Source organism: Mytilus californianus, unplaced genomic scaffold (assembly GCF_021869535.1).
Source record: "Mytilus californianus isolate M0D057914Y unplaced genomic scaffold, xbMytCali1.0.p SCAF_4, whole genome shotgun sequence".
NCBI classification, from domain to species: Eukaryota; Metazoa; Mollusca; class Bivalvia; order Mytilida; family Mytilidae; genus Mytilus; species Mytilus californianus.
This window is the reverse complement of record NW_026262690.1, coordinates 87,420,715-87,442,521: the sequence shown is the minus strand read 5'-3', so window position 1 is coordinate 87,442,521 and position 21,807 is coordinate 87,420,715. Positions and strand designations below refer to the sequence as shown.

Here is a 21,807-nt window from a genome sequence, read left to right as displayed (position 1 = left end):
AAATTTTGTTTCTAAATTCCAAATACTGGTAAGTAATATTTTAAGCATAAAGCATATAGAGCTTAAATATAGATTTTATTCAATAACAGTTTACTAATTTTCTGTCGTCCAAGATCAAACATTGTTTTAACATTAGTTAAGTATATCTGCTATCATTATAATTCCTTAAATTTTGTTCATGACTTTTTTTTATACACACAGGATTTTGCTGACACACTTAATCAGATTTGTTAACTTGCTAGCTCAAAATGTCACCCTACACTGACACATTATTCTGATATGCAGCATGCTTGGTGGTGCAGCAGTCAATACCAATGTTAAAGTCTATGATTTAACCTAGCCAGAGAATTGAACAAACAACCTCCCATAATTGAGGCAAACAAGATATCACAAGACCACTGAGATGGTTCTCGATTACATGTGTCTAACAAGACTGACAATAAATTTTTTGGGTCCAAATAAAGGAGAGTTTAAGGCATGTAATTGTATTCATTAGCCAGAGAAATATTAGCAGCTCCAAAAAGCATTCAAGAAGAGGACAAACCAGGTATTTTAATATTCAGTATATTTTACCTTTAAGTTCAACTTCTATTGTTGGACTTAATACTGAGTCCTCCTCTTCATTTTCATTTTCAGGTTCATACATAACTTTACATACATAAGTACCAATATCTGCATCATGTAGATCATTTATTTTTAATGAAGGTTGGGATGCACTGACTGATCTGTATTTCGTAGAATTAGAAGTGTTTAACAAATCGTCATTGAATAGCCAAAAAACAGGTCCACCGTCCTCAGGTATCTTTACTTTTAATTCAACCTCAGATCCATATAATTTAGTATACTTTTGTTTTGAAACCTTTATATCTGAAAGTGTAATTTTTCAAAGATACATTTGTTTACGATGTTTACAATAAATCATCAACAGTTAATGAGTAATGTAGAATGTGTCATATATGCTTTTAGTGTATGCCCTTATATTTTGCAGTTATGGGTATTTTGCTTGTGAGAGAGCTGTCCACTATTACCCGGTAGTTTTTTATTATTACATTTTTTCTATTTCTTTTAATTCAAGTTTAGTGCATCCACTTTATTTGGACTCTGGTGGATAGTTGTCTCATTGGCAATCATTCCACATCTCCTTATTTTTATATTAAAATGAGGAAACATAACAGCAATCACTAGTTATGCAGATCCTGCTCCCCACCATGGAACACTTGAGTTCACCACACAGGTTTATATGGGGTTAATGTTGTTTAATCTTTAGTTTTCTGTGTACTGTTTTGTAGATTGTTGTTGGTCTTTCTCCAATTTATGATTTTGATTACTCAATTTGAAATTTCTCATACCGCTTTGGGTATTGAGGAAATTTTTTTTTTTTCATATTTTGTGCCTGTACTGAGTCATTCTTTGTATATGTTGCTTTTACTTTAAAGGTGGTACCAAAAACCTTGACTAAAATAAATTTGGCTCGTTTGATTTTCATAAAATCTTGACAAAACATTTACTTTGACCCTTTGACAAAAATATCAAAATATCAAAATCCTTGAACCACACACTTTCTCAGAAAAATTTCATTGGATATATAGCAGTTTGACAAACACTAAATTTCATAATTGAGAAGCTTACTATTTCCTTAACAATACAACATGATTAAAACGTTTAGCTGATTTTTTACAGAGTTATCTCCCGGTAGTGTTAGGTACCACCTTAATCTATGTCTTGAGTAGGCTTTTTTATGAAAAGATTGTTGATGGTTGACACAGTCTAATTTGATGTCATGTCAAATATATTTGGTAGTTCCGGTATTGTTTTTTTATTCTTTATATATATCCAATAACTGAATGAACTAACCTGCATTACATGATTATCTCATAGTGATAAAGATCAAAGTTCATAGCTAAAACATGAGAAAAGAGAGAAAACAAGAAAGTAAAAGAGATATGAAGTTGAAGGAAGTCTGGAAAGGTTGGTAATGGATGTTATAGATATAACTATCCCATACACCGATCACAATCATATAAGTTTTTTAGTGGTATTTGTGTTGAAAATTGTGGCTGCAGTAGCTGTGTAAAATTAACTATAAATTTGCAATCCCACATTCATCAAACCAATGTTTTCTGGTTAAATTTAACATATCATTACATTGATTGTTTACCTTTGACTGCTGACATAAGTTTAACCTTATGCCTCAGAATGATCTCTGAATTAAACATAAATATTATTCTTTGCCAATAATGATAATGAGTGTATTAGAAAAAGATTGACATTTTAACCAATATTGTACTGAAAAATTTTTGAATTACACATATCAAATCTTTATCCGTTGTTAAAACTTAAGTCAATGCATTATTCAAATCATTCTTGGGTCAGAGTAAGCGAGTGATTTTTGATTTAAAGATAATTGGTACTTCATACCTGATAAACAAAAAGGTGAAAGAACAACTAAATTGCAACAAAGTTTACTTACTTTTAACAAGAAGAGGTTTATTTATTCTACCTACAAAAAAAATTAAAATATATAATTAAACAAATAACATTTTGCCACGATTTATAGCTGATAAGGATTAGGCTTCTTATTTGTTCCATCTTTTCAGACAATCCTTTGATTCAGACAAATGAATGTAAAATATTATGAAAAAAATAATAATAATGTTTATAAACTATTCAACTTTTTATATTCTTCATTTATTTAGAAGTTTATTTAAAGCAGTAATGTAAGGTCTGTATAAAAATAAAACGAAGATGTGGTATGATTGTCAATGAAATAATTATCCATCAAATAGTAAATGATGTGGTTTAAGGAACTCAACTTCACTGTGTAGGGCTTTCAACAATGACCAAAACCCATACAGTATAGGAGGCTATAAAAGGCCCTAACCATGCTAATGGGCACTAATTGTAATTCAAACAAGAAAAAATAACAGCCTGATTTAGACCAATGCAATAAACAAAAAATCATATTCCACAGTCAGTAACCAAAAACAACAAGAGGCTCTAAAGAGCCTGTGTCGCTCACCTTGGTCTATGTGCATATCAAACAAAGGACACAGATGGATTCATGACAAAATTGTGTTTTGGTGATGGTGATGTGTTTGTAGATCTTACTTTACTGAACTTTCTTGCTCCTTACTATTATCTCTATCTATAATGAACTTGGCCCAGTAGTTACAGTGGAAAATATTATGTAAAAATTTACAAAAATTTACAAAATTTATGAAAATTGTAAAAAATTGACTATAAAGGGCAATAACTCATTAAGGGGACAATTGACAATTTTGATCATGTTAACTTATTTGTAGATCTTACTTTGCTGTACATTATTGCCGTTTACAGTTTATCTCTATCTATAATAATATTCAAGATAATAACCATAAGCTGCAAAATTTTCTTAAAATGACCAATTCAGGGGCAGCAACCCAACAACGTGTTGCCTGATTGGTCTGAAAATTTCAGGGCAGATAGATCTTGACCAAATGAACAATTTTATCCTCGTCAGATTTGCTCTAAATGCTTTGGTTTCAGAGATATAAGCCAAAATCTACATTTTACCCCTATGTTCTATTTTTAGCCATGGCGGCCATCTTGGTTGGTTGGCCGGGTCACTGGACACATTTTTTAAACTAGATACCCCAATGATGATTGTGGCCAAGTTTGGTTAAATTTGGCAAAGTAGTTTCAGAGGAGAAGATTTTTGTAAAAATGTTACAAAAATTTACGAAAAATGGTTAAAAATGGACTATAAAGGGCAATAACTACCTAAGGGGTCAATTGACCATTTTGGTCAAGTTGACTTATTTGTAGATCTTACTTTGCTGAACATTATTGCTGTTTACAGTTTATCTCTATCTATAATAATATTCAAGATAATAACCAAAAACGGCAAAATTTCCTTAAAATTACCAATTCAGGGGCAGCAACCCAACAACGAGTTGTCCGATTCATCTGAAAATTTCAGGGCAGATAGATCTTGACCTGATAAACAATTTCACCCCATGTCAGATTTGCTCTAAATGCTTTGGTTTCAGAGATATAAGCCAAAATCTACATTTCACCCCTATGTTCTATTTTGAGCCATGGCGGCCATCTTGGTTGGTTGGCCGGGTCACCAGACAAATTTTTTAAACTAGAAACCCCAATGATGATTGTGACCAAGTTTGGTTAAATTTGACCCAGTAGTTTCAGAGGAGAAGATTTTTGTAAAAGTTAACAGATGACGTCGGACGATGTAGACGGAGACGACGACGACGGACGCAAAGTGATGAGAAAAGCTCACTTGGCCCTTCGGGCCAGGTGAGCTAAAAACTGAACTAGGGCAGGGGTGTAACAGCATAGCATAATAATTTAATTTTGGATGTAACACGTCCTCTGATTGGCTGAAAGTGTTTTGTCTATCAGCTCATAGACATAATTTTGTCATGTGACAGCAACGTCATCAACATTTGTATCATGGTTTACTCCTTTTTAGAATTTAATTATAAGGAATGACTTAAATATTTTTTCTGTCTATTCGAAATAACATAAACTAGAGGCTCTAAAGAGCCTGTGCCGCTCACCTTGGTCTATGTGCATATTAAACAAAGGACACAGATGGATACATGACAAAATTGTGTTTTGGTGATGGTGATGTGTTTGTAGATCTTACTTTACTGAACATTCTTGCTCCTTACTATTATCTCTATCTATAATGAACTTGGCCCAGTAGTTACAGTGGAAAATATTTTGTAAAAATTTACAAAAATTTACAAAATTTATGAAATTGTAAAAAATGACTATAAAGTGGGTCTCATTGGGGTCTAAGCGTGACGCAGGATTGCCGATTTTTTGTAAGCGTGACACGTGAAAGTCAAATTATTGTGCCGTGAAAACGGGAAATAAAGTCTAGCGGGATACGGGAAATTACAAAAAAGTGAGAATTGCTTACATACATAGTGTAAGCGGGATACGGGAATCTGACAAAACAGTAAGCGGGATCCGGGATCAGAACCCCCCAATGAGACCCCCTATAAAGGGCAATAACTCCTTAAGGGGTCAATTGACAATTTTGGTCATTTTGACTTATTAGTAGATCTTACTTTGCTGTACATTATTGCTGTTTACACTTTATCTCTATCTATAATAATATTCAAGATAATAACCAAAAGCTGCAAAATTTTCTTAAAATTACCAATTCAGGGGCAGCAACCCAACAACGTGTTGCCTGATTGGTCTGAAATATCAGGGCAGATAGATCTTGACCTAATGAACAATTTTATCCTCGTCAGATTTGCTCTAAATGCTTTGGTTTCAGAGATATGAGCCAAAAACTGCATTTTACCCTATGTACTATTTTTTAGCCATGTCGGCCATCTTGGTTCGCGGGCAGGGTCATCGAACACATTTTTTAAACTAGATACCATAATGATGATTGTGGACAAGTTTGGTTAAATTTGTCTTGGTAGTTTCAGAGGAGAAGATTTTTGTAAAAGATTACAAAAATTTGTGAAAAATGGTTAAAAATTGACTATAAAGGGCAATAACTCCTTAAGGGGTCAACTGACCATTTTGGTCAAGTTGACTTATTTGTAGATCTTATTTTGCTGAACATTATTGCTGTTTACAGTTTATCTCAATCTATAATAATATTCAAGATAATAACCAAAAACGGCAAAATTTCCTTAAAATTACCAATTCAGGGGCAGCAACCCAACAACGGGTTTTCCGATTCATCTGAAAATTTCAGGGCAGATAGATCTTGACCTGATAAACAGTTTTACCGCATGTCAGATTTGCTCTAAATGCTTTGGTTTCAGAGATATAAGCCAAAATCTACATTTTACCCCTATGTTGTATTTTTAGCCATGGCGGCCATCTTGGTTGGTTGGCTGGGTCACCGGACACATTTTTTTAAACTAGATACCCAAATGATGATTGTGGCCAAGTTTGGTTTAATTTGGCCCAGTAGTTTCAGAGGAGAAGATTTTTGTAAAAGTTAACGACGAGGGACGACGACGGACGACAACGACAGACGACGGACGCCAAGTGATGAGAAAAGCTCACTTGGCCCTTTGGGCCAGGTGAACTAAAAATGTGGTGCACACTTTTAAATAACCCGCTACGCGTGTTATTCAGTGTGCACCACATTTATTAACTTATTTCTTCATAGACAGAAAAATTATTACAGTCATTCCTTAAATAATAAACTGTAACAAGACTGCACACACTGAAATGATTCGCCTGTTTTACTCATCATTCAATTAATGATGAAAGTCTGTAATATGAAGATTTAACTACAAGTTTCACATAAACTTAACACTATCAATGATCTATTAAAATGAGGTTACGGTCAGATGAACCATGCCAGACAGACATGTTGACCTTACTATCATTCCATATCCCAAAATAGTGGTCATTTTACTAATAGTACCTTAGAAACAGATCAAACTACAAAATATGAATATTGACCAATGAACAATGAAAAGAGGTCAAGGTCATATGAACCCTGCCAAACAGACATGAACAACTTACAATCATTCCACATACACCAACTATACTGTGGATTCATTTTTTTTCATGGGTATCAATTTTCGTGGATTGAGGACAACTGCCATTTTCATGGATATTTGATTTCCTGGTTTTGCCAATCACTGCATACAAAGCCTTTATAAAATTTGTAATTTGTGGAACATTTGAATTCGTGGTTCACCTGTATCCACGAAACCGACAAACATTGGTATCCAACGAAAAATAATGAACCCACAGTAGTTGATCTAGTTGCTTATTGATTTCATGCACCAAATTTATTTGACCTATAACTTAAAGAAATGAGACTTGTAGCATACTGAGATTAGTGGTGATTGTAACAGTACAACAGCAATTCCTTAGTGACACTGGTAACGACTGGCAATAGAACTACATGTATGTAAATAAATGATTTGTGATTAAAAAGTTAGCATTTTTTATGGTCATTAAAAATAATACAACACTTATATTGATGCAGTGGATTTATTATTAAAGGAACTTTTATTCCATTTAAGATTATGATAGTATTTAAAGTGAGATATAGACAGAAAAGTATATCATAGCTCTTTCAATAAACACACAAACACAAGGCAAAGCAGTTTGTATAGAAGCACAACTGAATCGACACACTGGAAACTTTCTAATTCGTTGACCTTTTTAAACTGTATTTTACAAGTAAGTAGCTTGGAATCTTTTCTACAATTGCATGCTGAACAAAAGTTTAGTTTCCTTGCTTGTGGACTCAGGTGTATGCTTAAGCAGAGTAATTAAGATTAAGGTTTGCAGACAATTGAGTGCAATTCAACCAAACCTTTGTACAAATGCAATTGTAAAAAATCTCTAGTATCACAACTAGCACAACCACAGTCCTTTGAAAAAAAAATCATAATATATCCTTTTATTAGTTAGTCTTATGTTAACTTTTTATGTTTTGAATTTGCATGTTCAAAATTCATGTGATGGATAGATCATTATGTGGCATTTTTACTATTACCTTTCAAACTATATAAAGACTCAAAACTCACTCATCTTGATGTCTTTAAATGACTTTTTAAGGCTGATAGGAAAAACCCATATAGTAATCTGTTAATCATACTCACACTCATTAAGTATTTGGTTCTGATTCCCAGAAGAATAAATTCCCGCGTTAATATTACTATGATGAACAGGTCCAAAAGGGCAACAAATATTAGGTCCATTACCATCTACAAGATAAAATTGCAAAGGCTGTGTCACACTGCATGAGGGTAATGAATCTTGAAGCTTCAAAACATGGAGGATTGGTTAGAACCCCACAAATAGCTGTATAATACCACATTTCAAAATACATATTATGAAAATTCTGAAAATAGTATAATCTGATTAACCTACCATCACTCATGTTGCTTAAAGTTATTGAATTCAAATGTAAAGGAAGAAAAAGCTCCAATAATACATGTATCATTTTAACCTTACAATTCTTTGTTTAAAATGTCTTGGCAAAATATCTTTTCCCTACAAAAAATTCCTTAGCAACAAAAAACTTTTTTTTCCTAATATGTTTTTAGCCAGACCTTAAAAAGGGCTATGCTTGTGATCAAATGATATAACTGTGCCAGCCGTGCACATGTATGCAAACTTTACTTATATCCTCTTACCAGACAAGATACTTTCATTTGAAATTTGGCATGCATCACAGGAACAGAGTTTGGTAAATGTCAAGAAACTTCAAGCAGAGGGTCAGGACACCTCACATTGAACAGCAGCCGCTTGTACGAACGTGTCATTAGTCTAATGAGTCATTAAGTCTTCATTAACCTAATGCATCATAAAGGTTTAATGAGGACTTAATGACCCATTTAGCTAATGCCAAATTTTTAATAAATATAAATCAATTGATGCCAACTATAAATTCATGTATTTTAAATGTTTGGCAATTATAAATACCCCTGATTTGATCTCATATCTTTAATTCAGTGACTCTGATCAGTACTTGCATATAATATCACAGAATCAAAGTGCTGGATAGCACCTGTGGAAAGTTTGCAACGGTAGTTGTGTATTATTTCAAATAGGATGTAGATGTGTATTATTTCAAATAGGATGTAGATGTGTATTATTTCAAATAGGATGTAGATGTGTATTACTTCAAATAGGTTGTAGATGTGTATTTTTTCAAATAGGTTGTAGATGTGTATTATTTCAAATATGTATTTAAGCTTTGGTGTTTTTCCCTAAACCATTGTCTCATCAGCAATTATCAAAAATCACTTTTTTCATATGTTTGTCATGTAAAATTTTGATAATTTCTATTGCAACCTTAAACTGTAGATTTAAAATAATCAAATATACAGAAAGCTTTGTTAATTTCTTTCTGTGCCCATCCCATGTAAAGGGCCTGTGATTAAGTATTTTTTATTGATTAAGGTCCTTCATATTTGTTTGTTGTAAATTGTATTATTATTAATTAAGCAGTTAGTTTTCATGTTTGAATTGTTATGTATTTAACAAACTCGGACTATGATATGTAGATTGTGTGGTTCACGTTTTTTTCCAACTTCTAAAAATTTTTACTTAATACAAGAAATAATTGTAAGAGGATGCTGTTACGAAGTCTCCCAAACAAAGCTCCCATAATTAGTCATTCCCATGGTCGCCTGACATTGGGTAAAGTCCAGTACAAATTGCTTTGGTCTAGTAAAATGATATGCATAAGTGACACCTAGGAATTAACCCTGTATGTCATTCAAATCTTCTTGAAATCATGAACAGGAATATATATGGTTTAGGGGTGGGGATCTCGACCGTTTACATGTTCTCAAAAAAGAAAGCGGGAGGGGGGGTTAATTCTCAGGGGACTCTTTATTACATTTGATTTGTTTTATTGTCCCGTACAAGAATATATATGGTTTTGGGGTGGGGATCTCAACCTTTTACAAGTTCTCAAACAAGAATGGGGTGGGGGTGACCCCTACGGACTCCCGCTATATTTCATTTGATTTGTTTTATTGTCCCGTACAAGAATGTATATGGTTTTGGGGTGGAGATCTCGACCGTTTACAAGTTTTCAAAAAGAAGGAGGGTGGGGGTGACCCCTGTTAACTTCCCCTATATTTCATTTGATTTGATTTATTAACCCATACAAGAATATATATGGTTAAGGGGTGGGGATCTCGACCGTTTAGAAGTTCCCAAACAGGATGGGTTGGGGGTGACCCCAATGGACTCCCCCTATATTTCATTTGATTTGTTTTATTGTCCCATACAAGAATATATATGGTTTAGGGGTGGGGATCTCGACCGTTTATAAGTTCTCAAACAGGATAGGGTGGTTGTGACACCCAGAGACTCCCCTATATGTCATTTGATTTGTTTTATTGTCCCGTACAAGAATGTATATGGTTTTGGGGTGGGGATCTCGACCGTTTACAAGTTTTCAAAAAGAAGGGGGTGGGGGTGACCACCGTTAACTTCCCCTATATTTCATTTGATTTGTTTTATTGTCCCATACAAGAATATATATAGTTTAGGGGTGGGGATCTCGACCGTTTACCAGTTCTCAAACAGGAGGGGGTGGGGGTGACCCCAGGGACTCCCCCTATATTTCATTTGATTTGTTTTATTGTCCCATACAAGAATAAATTTGGTTTCAAGGTGAGGATCTCGACCATTTACAAGTTCTTAAACAGGAGGGGGTGGGGGTGACACAGAGGGACTCCCGTTATATTTCATTGATATGTTTTATTATCCCATACATGAATATATATGGTTTAGGTGTGGGGATCTCAACTGTTTACAAGATAAAAGCCCATTCTCAAATAGAAAGGGGAAAGGGGGGGGGGGGGGGGTTTGACCCCAGGGACTCAACCTATATTATATTTAATTTTTTTTATTGTCCTGAGATCATTACTGAAGACCGCGTGTGTCTATCACTTACTGTTCTCAAGTTATAGTCATTTGAAAATTAAAAAAATAAAATTCCATTGGGTTTAGTAAATCCCTCCCTTCTGTAGGCCCCTCAAAATACCCATAAATAGACCCCAAGAAGAAAAATAATAACTGAGCAAAAACAATAAGTCTCCAAACTTTGTTTGGGAGACTTAATAACAAATAGTATATACTAATTTTGTTATAGTCCGATTTTGTAATAGGCCGAGTTTGTTATAGTCCGAGTCTGTTATGGGCAGAGATGAGATACCAGGTTACTTTCGATACACTCAGGCTTTTATGTCTTTAATAAACATTTGTAATAATCGTATTAAAAATAGCATCGAAAAATGTTCATTCATAAAATATTTTAAACACGGTATTTATTTTCCCTTCAACCGGAGGACGGGAGGAAATCCCTGAAACCGGGATTATTGTACTCCCGTCGGGAGGTACACATATATGGATCTCACACATGTCTGGGGAATACCGATAAAAGCATAACGTAGAAACTGCTGTCTTGTGTAGATGTGTATTGATTTTAATTTCCGCACAGCGCAGATCCGCGAAGTAGTGTTTGTGATAGCCATTTTCAAAATGAAGTTGAATTCATTTGAATTATCGATGAACATTCAGTACATTTTAATTCAAGCTGTAAGCTAATCAAAATAGAAGTAACTCAAAATTTTAGAAGCATCTTCCTAGAATTAGTATTCAAACACTAGTACTACATTATCTAGGAGTAGAACACTTGCGATAGCCTGTCCAACTATCAAACCTTCACCAAAGATACCAGGGTTATAAATTATAATGCCTGAAGTGTGTTTCATCTAGTATCTACAGAAAACTCATCAGTGGTATTTGAATCCGTTAGGAGGCCAAATCAAAATTAAAGTTGAAGAGAATATACAATAAGGATTTACAAATGATGAAAATTCAGCCAAAAATTTAAAACATAGAGTAGAAAATCAATCAACCAAAGTCAAATTCATTACAGTTGAAAGTTCAAAATCTAAGAAGTGAAAAGAAAAGATCATAAGAACTACCCTCAAATTATCACATTAAGCTATATTTATGGATTATCGTTGGTCATCTCAACGAGATTGATTTTCTCGCTTGAGCTGGTACGGTGAAAGTAAGAAAAACAATCAAGTTGAGATGACCAATGATAATCTGTTTATCTCTATTATACCTATGGCGACATTGTTCATTTCATTGACAATAGCACATGCCCCCTTAGTTTCTATCGATAATTTTTCATTTCACTCTACGGTGCTGAGAAAGGAAATAATCAGTCAGTAAGATCAAAGGAAAATTTTGTAAAATAGTGATAAAGCATATTACATTACATAGAAAATGTATATACTTTTGAGTACCATTGTCCCTTTCTCATATCAAAAGGCCTTTAATTTCTTTAAAATATTTCACATAAAAATGATAGGTTTTGCTTAGTTTAATTTTCCAAAAAAATACATGTTGATTATTTAGACAGCATATAAAGGTGTGATGGCATTTAAGAGTTTCAGAGATGGGCCTTGTAAGAAAGGAACTGCTGAATTCAGAGGGTACAGGTTGCAGCTGAGGCAAAATATTAAAGCTAATCAGCAATTTGCAGACATAGGTAATGAAGAGCAAAGCAGTATGAAAACTGTAAATTCAGAAATTAATATTTTTCATTAATGAAAAAATATGAAGAAGTTTTAAAACTTCACAATGATTTCAAATTATTTTTGACAGTCATATTTTTCTGTAATTGTCTCCTAAAAATTAAGCTCATATTATTGTCCAAGATTCACATTAAAAATTGAATTCTGAATTTATAGTAGCTTGTCATGAGCTAAGCGTAGCTGAAGATGCTTAGTATAATTACCTTTGTTTGCCAAATCAGTTTATTTCTATGAAAATGAAGTCTAAGGAATAGTCTTACCTTTTTTATTCCTCCGAAGATAACATAGCAATACTATTATTATAACCAAACAAAGTCCAATCAATATAACAACAAAAACTATAATAGTTACTAGATCATGTTTTCCTGAAATGAATAAAACGTTGTTTTTATAGGTACATTAATATTGTCATGTTTATTGATAGGATGTATAGAATGTTGTGCTCAATATACTATGTTTGATTAATCTCAAAAGTAGTAATACAGTCCAGATAAAAGAACAGATTTCAAATGTCCTCCTTGCTTCCCATATTTTATTTGTTTAAGGCCATTAACTAAAAAAGTTTTTTTTTTTGTCCTTTAAAACTTTTTATAAATTTGTAAGAGAAATGTAGGTTGAAATTGCTAATGCTATTTTCCATATATTTTTTTTCCAAGGGACATAAAAAAATGTAAAATATACTTAGTCGGCTATCTTCCAAGACCTTGCTGATATAATATATATAAATAAGAAGATGTGGTATGAGTGCCAATGAGACAAATCTCCATCCATGTCGCAATGTATAAAAAGTAAACCAAAAATAGCTAAAAATCAAACACTTATTGTAAAAAACAATAAAATATATTGTGACAATATTGTGAATCGAATTATCTCCCTTTGTTCATAAATTTTGGTACAACAGATACCATTCATACACCTGTACTTTCTGTAACTTGTGTAGTTTTTCTCTTGAAAAGTATGGTAAAATTCACACATGTTAATTGGTAACTGGAATATCTGAACATATATTAAATATATTCGATAGGATCTTCTTTCTTGTAAAACTCACTTCCGTTTGCTGTGTTTACTAACAAAAAACAAATAGTGGAAAGTATATTTATTTATCGTGCAATCGACCCTTCTACTATACTAATACAGGTGTACAGATAACACGAAGTGATATACGTATACTAGATGTATAGTCTCCTGGTATCCTGCGTCTGTTGCGAGCGAACGGTTATGTCAAATTACTGTTTACGTCACAGTTCAATTTTGGGTCCTCATTGCGGTCCGTGTTTAAGTCATGTCGATTTCTTTCAAAAACAAATTCAACGATTGGAATGGAAAAAAATGCACAAATTTAATTGTAGGATAAAGACAATAACTATTTAGTGTCTTTAAATATCAGCTGAATATATGTAGTCAAAGAACTTGAAATTGGTTGTATGATTTGAATTTATATTCAATTGAAGATTTCTTGCTGTTGTGCAATACACTGTGCTGTTGTGCAATACTTAGTTAATCTGTTTTCAGACAAAATACAAACAAATTAGCAAAATAAATTGTGACCCCCAATTTTTTTCTTTGGAAAATTGACAATTTCTTAAATCTTGAGGGGAAAAAAATTGACCCCCCCAAAAAAAGATTTTTTTTACCCCCACCTCCCTTTCAAAAAAAATAATATTTGAAGAGAATTTTCTTTTGAAGAAAAAAAACTGCCCCCCCCCCCCCAAAAAAAAAAAATTACCCCCCTCTCCCCTTTCAAAAAATTAATTTTGAACACGTTATTGTCTGAAAACTAGAAAAATGCTTGTTTTAGACCCTTTTTGGCCCCTAATTCCTGAACGGTTAGGGCAATTACCCCCAAAATGAATCCCAAGCTTCTACTTGTGGTATTGAATCTTCTGGAACAATTTCAGAGCAATCAAAATACTTATACACAAGTTATTGTCCTGAAACTAGAAAAATGCTTGTTTTGGCCCCTAATTCCTAAACGGTTGGGACTATCACCCCAAAAACAATCCCAACCTTCCTTTTGTGGTATTGAACCTTTTGTTTATTTTCATAGAGATCCATACACTTAAACTAAAGTTATTGTCTGGAAACCAAATGTCTTCGTACGATGCTGACGCCAATGATGAAGACGACGTAATACCAATATACGACCGCAAAAAATAAAAATGTGTACCTTCATTTTCCATTTTTGGTTTGATCATTTCATCCCTTCTTGTTGTTGTCAACCTTGGAACTTTTGTTGGTTTGCTGTCAGGAACAGATACCTCAACTGTTACTTTATCAGTAATTCTGTTGAATAAAATAAACAAATTTTTCAGAAATACGAATAAAAATATTTGTATCCAATGAACCATGAAATAAAGGTCAAGGTCAGCTGAAACCTACCAGCCAGACTTGTACACATTACAATCATTCCATACACCAAATATAGTTGACCTATAGCTTATAATTTCTGAGAAATAGATCAAACCACAAAAACAAGACATTGTTCAATGAACCATGAAATAAAGGTCAAAGTCAGATGAAACCTGTCGGTGTGTCATGTACACCTTACAATCATTCCATACATCAAATACAGTTGAACCATTGCTTGTAGAATATGAGAAACGGACTTGACCACGAAATCTTCACATTGATTACTACTTAAAGATATGAGGTTGAGTTCAGGTGAACCCTGTCTGACAGACAAGTTGACCTTGCAAGGATCCCATATACCAAATAAAGTTATCCTATTACTCATAATAAGTGAGTATTTCACATGACAAGAAAACTTGAAATTTTTTCAAGCAGTCACTGAACTATGAAAATGAGGTCAAGGATAATGAACATTGTTCTGGTGGATAGTTGTCTAATTGGCAATCTCAGTACATCATATTCTTAAATTAACCGAATATATTACTGAGGTTTGTGCTGATTAAGTATTTATATATAATATACTGCATGTACTATTAACTTCATTTATGCTCATTTCAGTAATAAAACATTAGTTTATATCTGGACACTTTGCAGTGATGTACAATGTGTTTGGGGGTGCTTCACCACTTTGTGACAAACTTGTTTTTAAAAACACAAGCAGTTTATTAATAGCATAAAAAAGGTGAAATCAAGGGCTTAAGTAACAAAAAAAAAATAACTTCTTTCTTCAACATGAAGGTTGATTTACAAAGACAAAGAGTAAAATAAGTCATATATCATGTACTTACGTTGGGCTTATGGAGATAGGTCTGCATATCAATTCATTTTCAGGTCTATAGTAACCATTTCTACATTTATTGACACACTGGTACACTTAAATAAAATATGTAAATATATAGCATAATGAATGAGTGAAAATAAAGTTGAAATGAATACTGTAAAAACTAAGACTTGCAAACAGCAAATTAATTGACTGACATATAAATGTACCTATCATGAAAATTTATGAAATTTTGAAATGATATTACAGTCAGAACTTCCAATTTCAATGTAGATGTTTATTTTTAATGCCTATTGGTTAAAGTTTTCTTACATAAAATATTTCAAGAGACAGGAACACTAGCACAGTCATTATGGATATTTTAACAATTAAATTAGGGGATCTAAAATGTCTGTATTGTTAACCTAGAAATTTCAGCAAAATAAGAACAAAAAACTTTCAAAATTTGGCTCCAGATGGTATCTCTTGATTATGAAGAAGCTTTTGTAAAAGTTTAGTTAAATTCTGTTTGTAAACATGATCAGCAAATTTACTATCAATTAGCCTATTAATGCTTTTTTGATAAATTTTACATCAGACAACAAATAAGGGATGATACACAAATGATCCCATATGATAAGTCCAAACTGGCCCTTTGTGCTAGGTGCTAGGTGAGCTAAAAGTTATATAAACTTACTCATATCTAGTTCTTGATAAGTTCTATCACAGTCATTTCTAAGACTACATAAATTATCTTTCAGTGAAAAGCAGTGTTCGCCAGGATCTAAGGGCAACTCTGGTAAATATAATTCCTTATAATCACAGTAACACGATCTATCAGTTGTTGTACTTCCGTGATTACAGATTTTCATTCCTTCCATATTACAATTTGATTTCATATATTTGCAGTGCTGAACATCATGGTCTCTGTATCTATTAGATGGGAACTGTGTTGGCATGTAATAGTTTTCTTGGCATTCTATCTCCTGTAAATCTTTCTTGTTTAAATTATACCTTGGCATATGTCCTAAATCAAAAAATAATATGAATACATGTACCAGAGTAAAGAAATTTCTAACTAAACAAGGCAAATACATTCAGTTTAATTCAGAATCTGGATCTGTGTGTCTGCATTTTATTGATTGGGGTAACATGTATACTGAAGCATAACTGATTGTTCTCTTTTATTGAGTCCAATAAAACTTTGACGAAAATTTTCCTTGAATAATGAGTGTTTCAAACTATTATCAAACAGGAAGTAGCTGCAATACAAATGTCGCAAGAGCCACAAGCTCTAAAGAGCCTGTGTTGCTCACCTAGATCTATGTGCATCTTCAACAATGAATACTTTCCAACATTATCGACTAGATTAGATTTCATCACAAAAATCTCTTTTTTGTTGATCTTGTATTGGTGATAAATTTTTCTGTTTAGTTTCTCCATCTTCTTTAGTTTTGCCCAAAACACAAAAAAAGGGTAAACAAATAATCATTTAAAGGCAATGACTCCTATAAAGAGTCTTCATCATATGAAGACATAATCTTTCAATCAGTTTAATTGAGGTCTGGAGCTGGCATGTCAGTAACTGCTAGTAGTCCTTTGTTAATTTATGTATCATTGTCATTTTGCATAGTTTCTTTTGCTACCTATTCTGACATTGGACTCGGACTTCTTTTAAACTGAGTTTTATTGTGCGTATTGCTGTGTGTTTGTTTATTCTACATTGGCTAGAGGTATAGGGGGAGGGTTGAGATATCACAAAACATGTTTAACCCTGCCGCATTTTTGCGCCTGTCCCAAGCCAGGAGCCTCTGGCCTTTGTTAGTCTTGTACGTTTTTTAGTTTTAGTTCATTTATATGTTTTGGAGTTTAGTATGACGTCCATTTTCACTGAACTAGTACACATTTTTGTTTATGGGCCAGCTGAAGCCCTCCTCCAGGTGCTGGATTTTCTCACTGTGTTGAAGACCAATTGGTGGCCTTTGGCTGTTTTCTGCTCTTTGGTCGGGTTGTTGTCTCTTTGACACATTCCCCATTTCCATTCTCAATTTTACAAAAATATGCCTTATTTGTAGATCTTGTCTTGATGATTATTTATGCTATTTATAGTGTCTATATATCGTTTATCGTTTATAGTTTTTAAGATATAGACGAAAACATGAAAACGGAAAAATTGGAAGAAATCATTTAAGCATGCTAGGTAAAATAAATTTCTTCAAAAAAAGTACATTTTAGGCTCTAAAGTCAGCATATTTTGGATATATTGTCTAATCATGATGATTTTGTGCATTTTTTTTTTGTTAAAAGCTTTAGGATTTCTTTGGCTGCAACCTACAATCCAAAATGTTCTGTAACTAAAAGATGCTAATAATTATATCAAATCTCAAGACAAAAAAAAATTGTGGATCAGGGGTTGCTACCAAAGTTGATTATGTCAAAAACTGTGAAAATCATGGGGGGAAAAACAGAACCTACACCTTTGGCCTAGTAGTTCAGAAGAGAAGATTTTTGTAAAAGTTAATGGACAAAAAAAACAACAATGACGACAACCAACAGTGACGGACAACAGACACCAAGTGATGTGAAAAGCTCACTTGGCACTTTGGGCCAGGTGAGCTAAAAATTGCTTACAAGCTACAACTCAACATTTTCAAGATGAAGAACCAAATATAAAAGCCAAAAATTGTTTGACAAACATTTTCCTTGCACATTGAGTATCTGAAATTTGTCTATCGGCAAACAGGATGTGGTACCTTGACAGATGCAATAAAATGCTCCGCTGGGCGCTGCTTGATACGACAGCAGAGGTAGAACCCTGAACAGTTGGGGCAAGTATGGACACAACATTCAAGCTTGATACAGCACTGAATTTGGATTGTGATTAAATATTTGACACAGCATAGGTTTCTGACACAGAATGAATGTGGTCTAAGAACTTAAAAAATTTTAATTTACCTATTCAAACCATATTATTATTTGCTTTTATATATATATCAGAAATAACCAATTTAAAATGGAAAATTTTAAAGAAAAAAAAAATCCCTCCCCCAAATTTTTTGAACTCCCTTATGATTCATCACTCCCAAACTCAATCCCAGCCTTCCCTTTGAGGTATGGTACCTTGCAGTACAATTTCAGAGAGATCCATACACTTGAACACAAGTTATTGTCTGGAAAATAGAAAAATGCTTGTTTTTAGGCCCATTTTTGGCCCCAAATTCCTAAATGTTTAGGGCAATTACCCCCAAACTCAAACCCAGCTTTCCCTTTGTGATATGGAACCTTGTAGTACAATTTCATAAAGATCCATACACTTACACACAAGTTATTGTCCTGAAACTAGAAAAATGCTTGTTTTTTGCCCCTTTTAGCCCTTAATTCCTCAAATTTTGAGGCAATTACCCCCAAAATCAATCCCAGCCTTCCCTTTGTGGAATGGTACCTTGCAGTACAATTTCAGAGAGATCCATACACTTGAACACAAGTTATTGTCTGGAAACTAGAAAATGCTTGTTTTTAGGCCCCTTTTTGGGTCCTAATTCCTAAACATTTAGGGCAATTACCCCCAAAAACAATCCCAGCCTTCCCTTTGTGGTATGGTACCTTGCAGTACAATTTCAGAGAGATCCATACACTTGAACACAAGTTATTGTCTGGAAACTAGAAAAATGCTTATTTTTGGCTCCTTTTTGGCCCCTTATTCCTAAACCTTTTGGGCAATTACCCCCAAACTCAATTCCAGCTTTCCCTTTGTGATATGGAACCTTGTAGTACAATTTCAGAAAGATCCATACACTGACACACACCAGTTATTATCATGAAACTAGAAACATGCTTGTTTTTTGCCCCTTTTTTGGCCCCTAATTCCTAAAATTTGGAGGCAATTACCCCCAATCAATCCCAGCATTCCCTTTGTGATCTGGAACCTTGTGGTACAATGTCAGAGAGATCCATACACTAACACACAAGTTATGTCTGGAAGTTACAAAAATGCTTATTTTTGGCCCCTTTTTGGCCCCTAATTCCTTAACTGTTGGTACCATAACCCCCAAAATCAATCCCAACCTTCCTTTTGTGGTATTGAACCTTATGGTAAAATTTCATAGAGATCCATTCACTTAAACTAAAGTTAGAGTGCGAAAACCAATGTGTCTTCGGACAACGACAACGACGACGACGACAACGTCATACCAATATACGACCATTTCCTTCTCAGGCCTGACAAAAAATGGCCACAGTTACTCCTTATATGATACCAGAATAATTACCCCTTGTGATGTTTTGAGGCTTCATGCAGCATTCAATGATATGTTGTTTGTCATCACGATGGTGTTCTGTTATTAGGCAGTGATAGTTGTTCGACTCTGTACATATTATCTTTGCATGCATCGTCCAATCATAAGCAGACTTGGGACAGCTGGCCACAACCTTTGGAACATGTTGACATCCTTGACTGTCACTTACTCCACAAAAGTGAAGAAGTATCAACAGCTATATATTAAAATATATTTTAAATACAGATTAATTACAATTACAATTACGTATTTTAGACAATACTAAAAACTGCAAAATTTATGAAAATGGCTCTGGAGGTATTATCCCCATTCATATATATCTTACCGTACTTGTAATATAAACTTAAACAAAGCTAAAACAATTTCTACATGACAACATACACATGATACAGGTAATGGTAGCCTCTTTTTAGGTAAAAGGGTGGCTAAATTCTGAACCAAAATTGGTACTTTCACTACAAAAGTTATTCAGGTTTTATTCAGTAAAAATGCGCTCCGCCTGAAGCAGCTGTATACAACCGCAGAGGTCGAACTCTGAACAGTTGGGGCAAGTATGGACACAATATTCAAGCTTGATACAGCTCTGAATTTGGATAGTGATTAAATATTTGACACATTATAGATTTCTGACACAGAATAAATGTGGTCAGATAACTTAAGAATTTTAAATGGGACATTTAATCTACTTAATGGTCAAATATCCAAAATCTAATTCCATGGTTAAGATTCAGCATATATAAATAAACTATTTCACTGAGTGCAGCTGGATACGCCCGCAGAGGTCAAACCCTGAACAGTTGGGGCAAAAATGGACACAATATTTAAGCTTGATACAGGTCTGAATTTGGATTGTAATTAAATATTTGACATATAATAGGTTTCTGAATAAATGTAGTCAAAGAACATGAAATTGGTTATATGAATTGAATTTATATTCAATTAAAGATTTCTTGCTGTTGTGCATTACACTGTGCTGTTGTGCAATACTTAGTAAATCTGTTGTCAGACTATAAACAAACAATAACTTCTCAATGTTATATCAGAAATTTATAAAAAGCTAAAGGGAGGTTATCTTAATAGATATAAATCTTATGATATCAGTCATCAAAGTTTAATGAAAACTGCTCTAAGAACTTAAAGGATATTGTCCAAAAACTTGAAAATCAACCCTTTTTTTATGAATAAAATCTTAAAACTCGGAAACGTTAAATCTTAAATTTATAAAAATCAAAAGGGAGCTTACAACAATAGATATAAACAATTTACCAAAGTTTCATAAAAAATGCTGAAAGCATTTTTGAGTTATTGTCCGAAAACTGGAAAATCCCACTTTTTGTAATGTATAAAACCCCATAAATTGGAAACGTATAGTCTAAAATTAAAATAAAATCAAAAGGGAGCTCATGTCAATAGAAATAAACAATTCACCAAAGTTTCTTGCAAATTGGTGAAATTGTTTTTGAGTTATTGTCCAAAAACTGGAAAATCCCTCCTATTTTAATGAATAAAACCCCAGAACTCGGAAATGTAAAATCTAAAATTTATAAAATTCTAAAAGGAGCTTACATCAATACTGAATAGATATAAACAATTCACCAAAGTTTCATAAAAAATGCTGAAAGCATTTTTGAGTTATTGTCCGAAAACTGGAAAATCCCCCTTTTTGTAATGAATAAAACCCCATAAATCGGAAACGTATGGTCTAAAATTTATAAAAATCGAAAGGGAGCTCATGTCGATATAAATAAACAATTCACCAAAGTTTCTTGCAAATTGGTGAAATTGTTTTTGAGTTATTGTCCACAAAATCACCCCTTTTTTAATGCATAAAACCTCAAAACTCAGAAACGGTAAATCTGAAATTTATAAAAAAACAAAACGGAGCTCACGTCAATAGATATAAACAATTCACCAAAGTTTCATGCATATTGGTTGAAGAGTTTTTGAGTTAATGTCCGACATGTTGAGGACGGACGGACGGACAGACGGACAGACGGTACGACGGACGGACAGACCGTCAACGGTATACCATAATACCTCCCGTAAACAGGCGTATAAAAAAAACCATGAATTCAAACAAAGTTTAATTTTGGACCCTTTGGACCTTAATATGTACTACCGGTAATTTGAAATCAGGGCCCAAAATTACAAATCTGAACATACTGAATGCACAGTTAGATTCAGCATATCATAGAACTACAAGAATTCAGTTTTTGATGAAATCAAACAAAGTCTTATTTTGGACCCTTTGGACCCCAATGTAGACCTA

The 21,807-nt window shown here is 33.5% G+C and overlaps 2 protein-coding genes across 2 annotated transcripts in view; both read right to left on the bottom strand.

Annotated features, from left to right (window-relative positions):
* LOC127738811 (uncharacterized) overlaps positions 1-2,496 on the bottom strand; it is a 43,435-nt gene extending 40,939 nt beyond the window's left edge. The window contains exons 1-2 of the mRNA XM_052250201.1: positions 2,471-2,496; positions 574-867 (exon numbers count right to left, since the gene is read on the bottom strand). Coding sequence (XP_052106161.1) covers positions 574-646 — 73 coding nt within the window. The 5' untranslated portion in view covers positions 647-867; positions 2,471-2,496. The remainder of the gene's footprint in view (positions 1-573; positions 868-2,470) is intronic.
* Positions 2,497-12,517: 10,021 nt separating this feature from the next.
* LOC127737125 (uncharacterized) overlaps positions 12,518-21,807 on the bottom strand; it is a 30,454-nt gene continuing 21,164 nt past the window's right edge. The window contains exons 3-7 of the mRNA XM_052247659.1: positions 19,512-19,734; positions 15,941-16,270; positions 15,272-15,356; positions 14,242-14,357; positions 12,518-12,525 (exon numbers count right to left, since the gene is read on the bottom strand). Of these exons, the coding sequence (XP_052103619.1) occupies positions 12,518-12,525; positions 14,242-14,357; positions 15,272-15,356; positions 15,941-16,270; positions 19,512-19,734 (762 nt within the window). The remainder of the gene's footprint in view (positions 12,526-14,241; positions 14,358-15,271; positions 15,357-15,940; positions 16,271-19,511; positions 19,735-21,807) is intronic.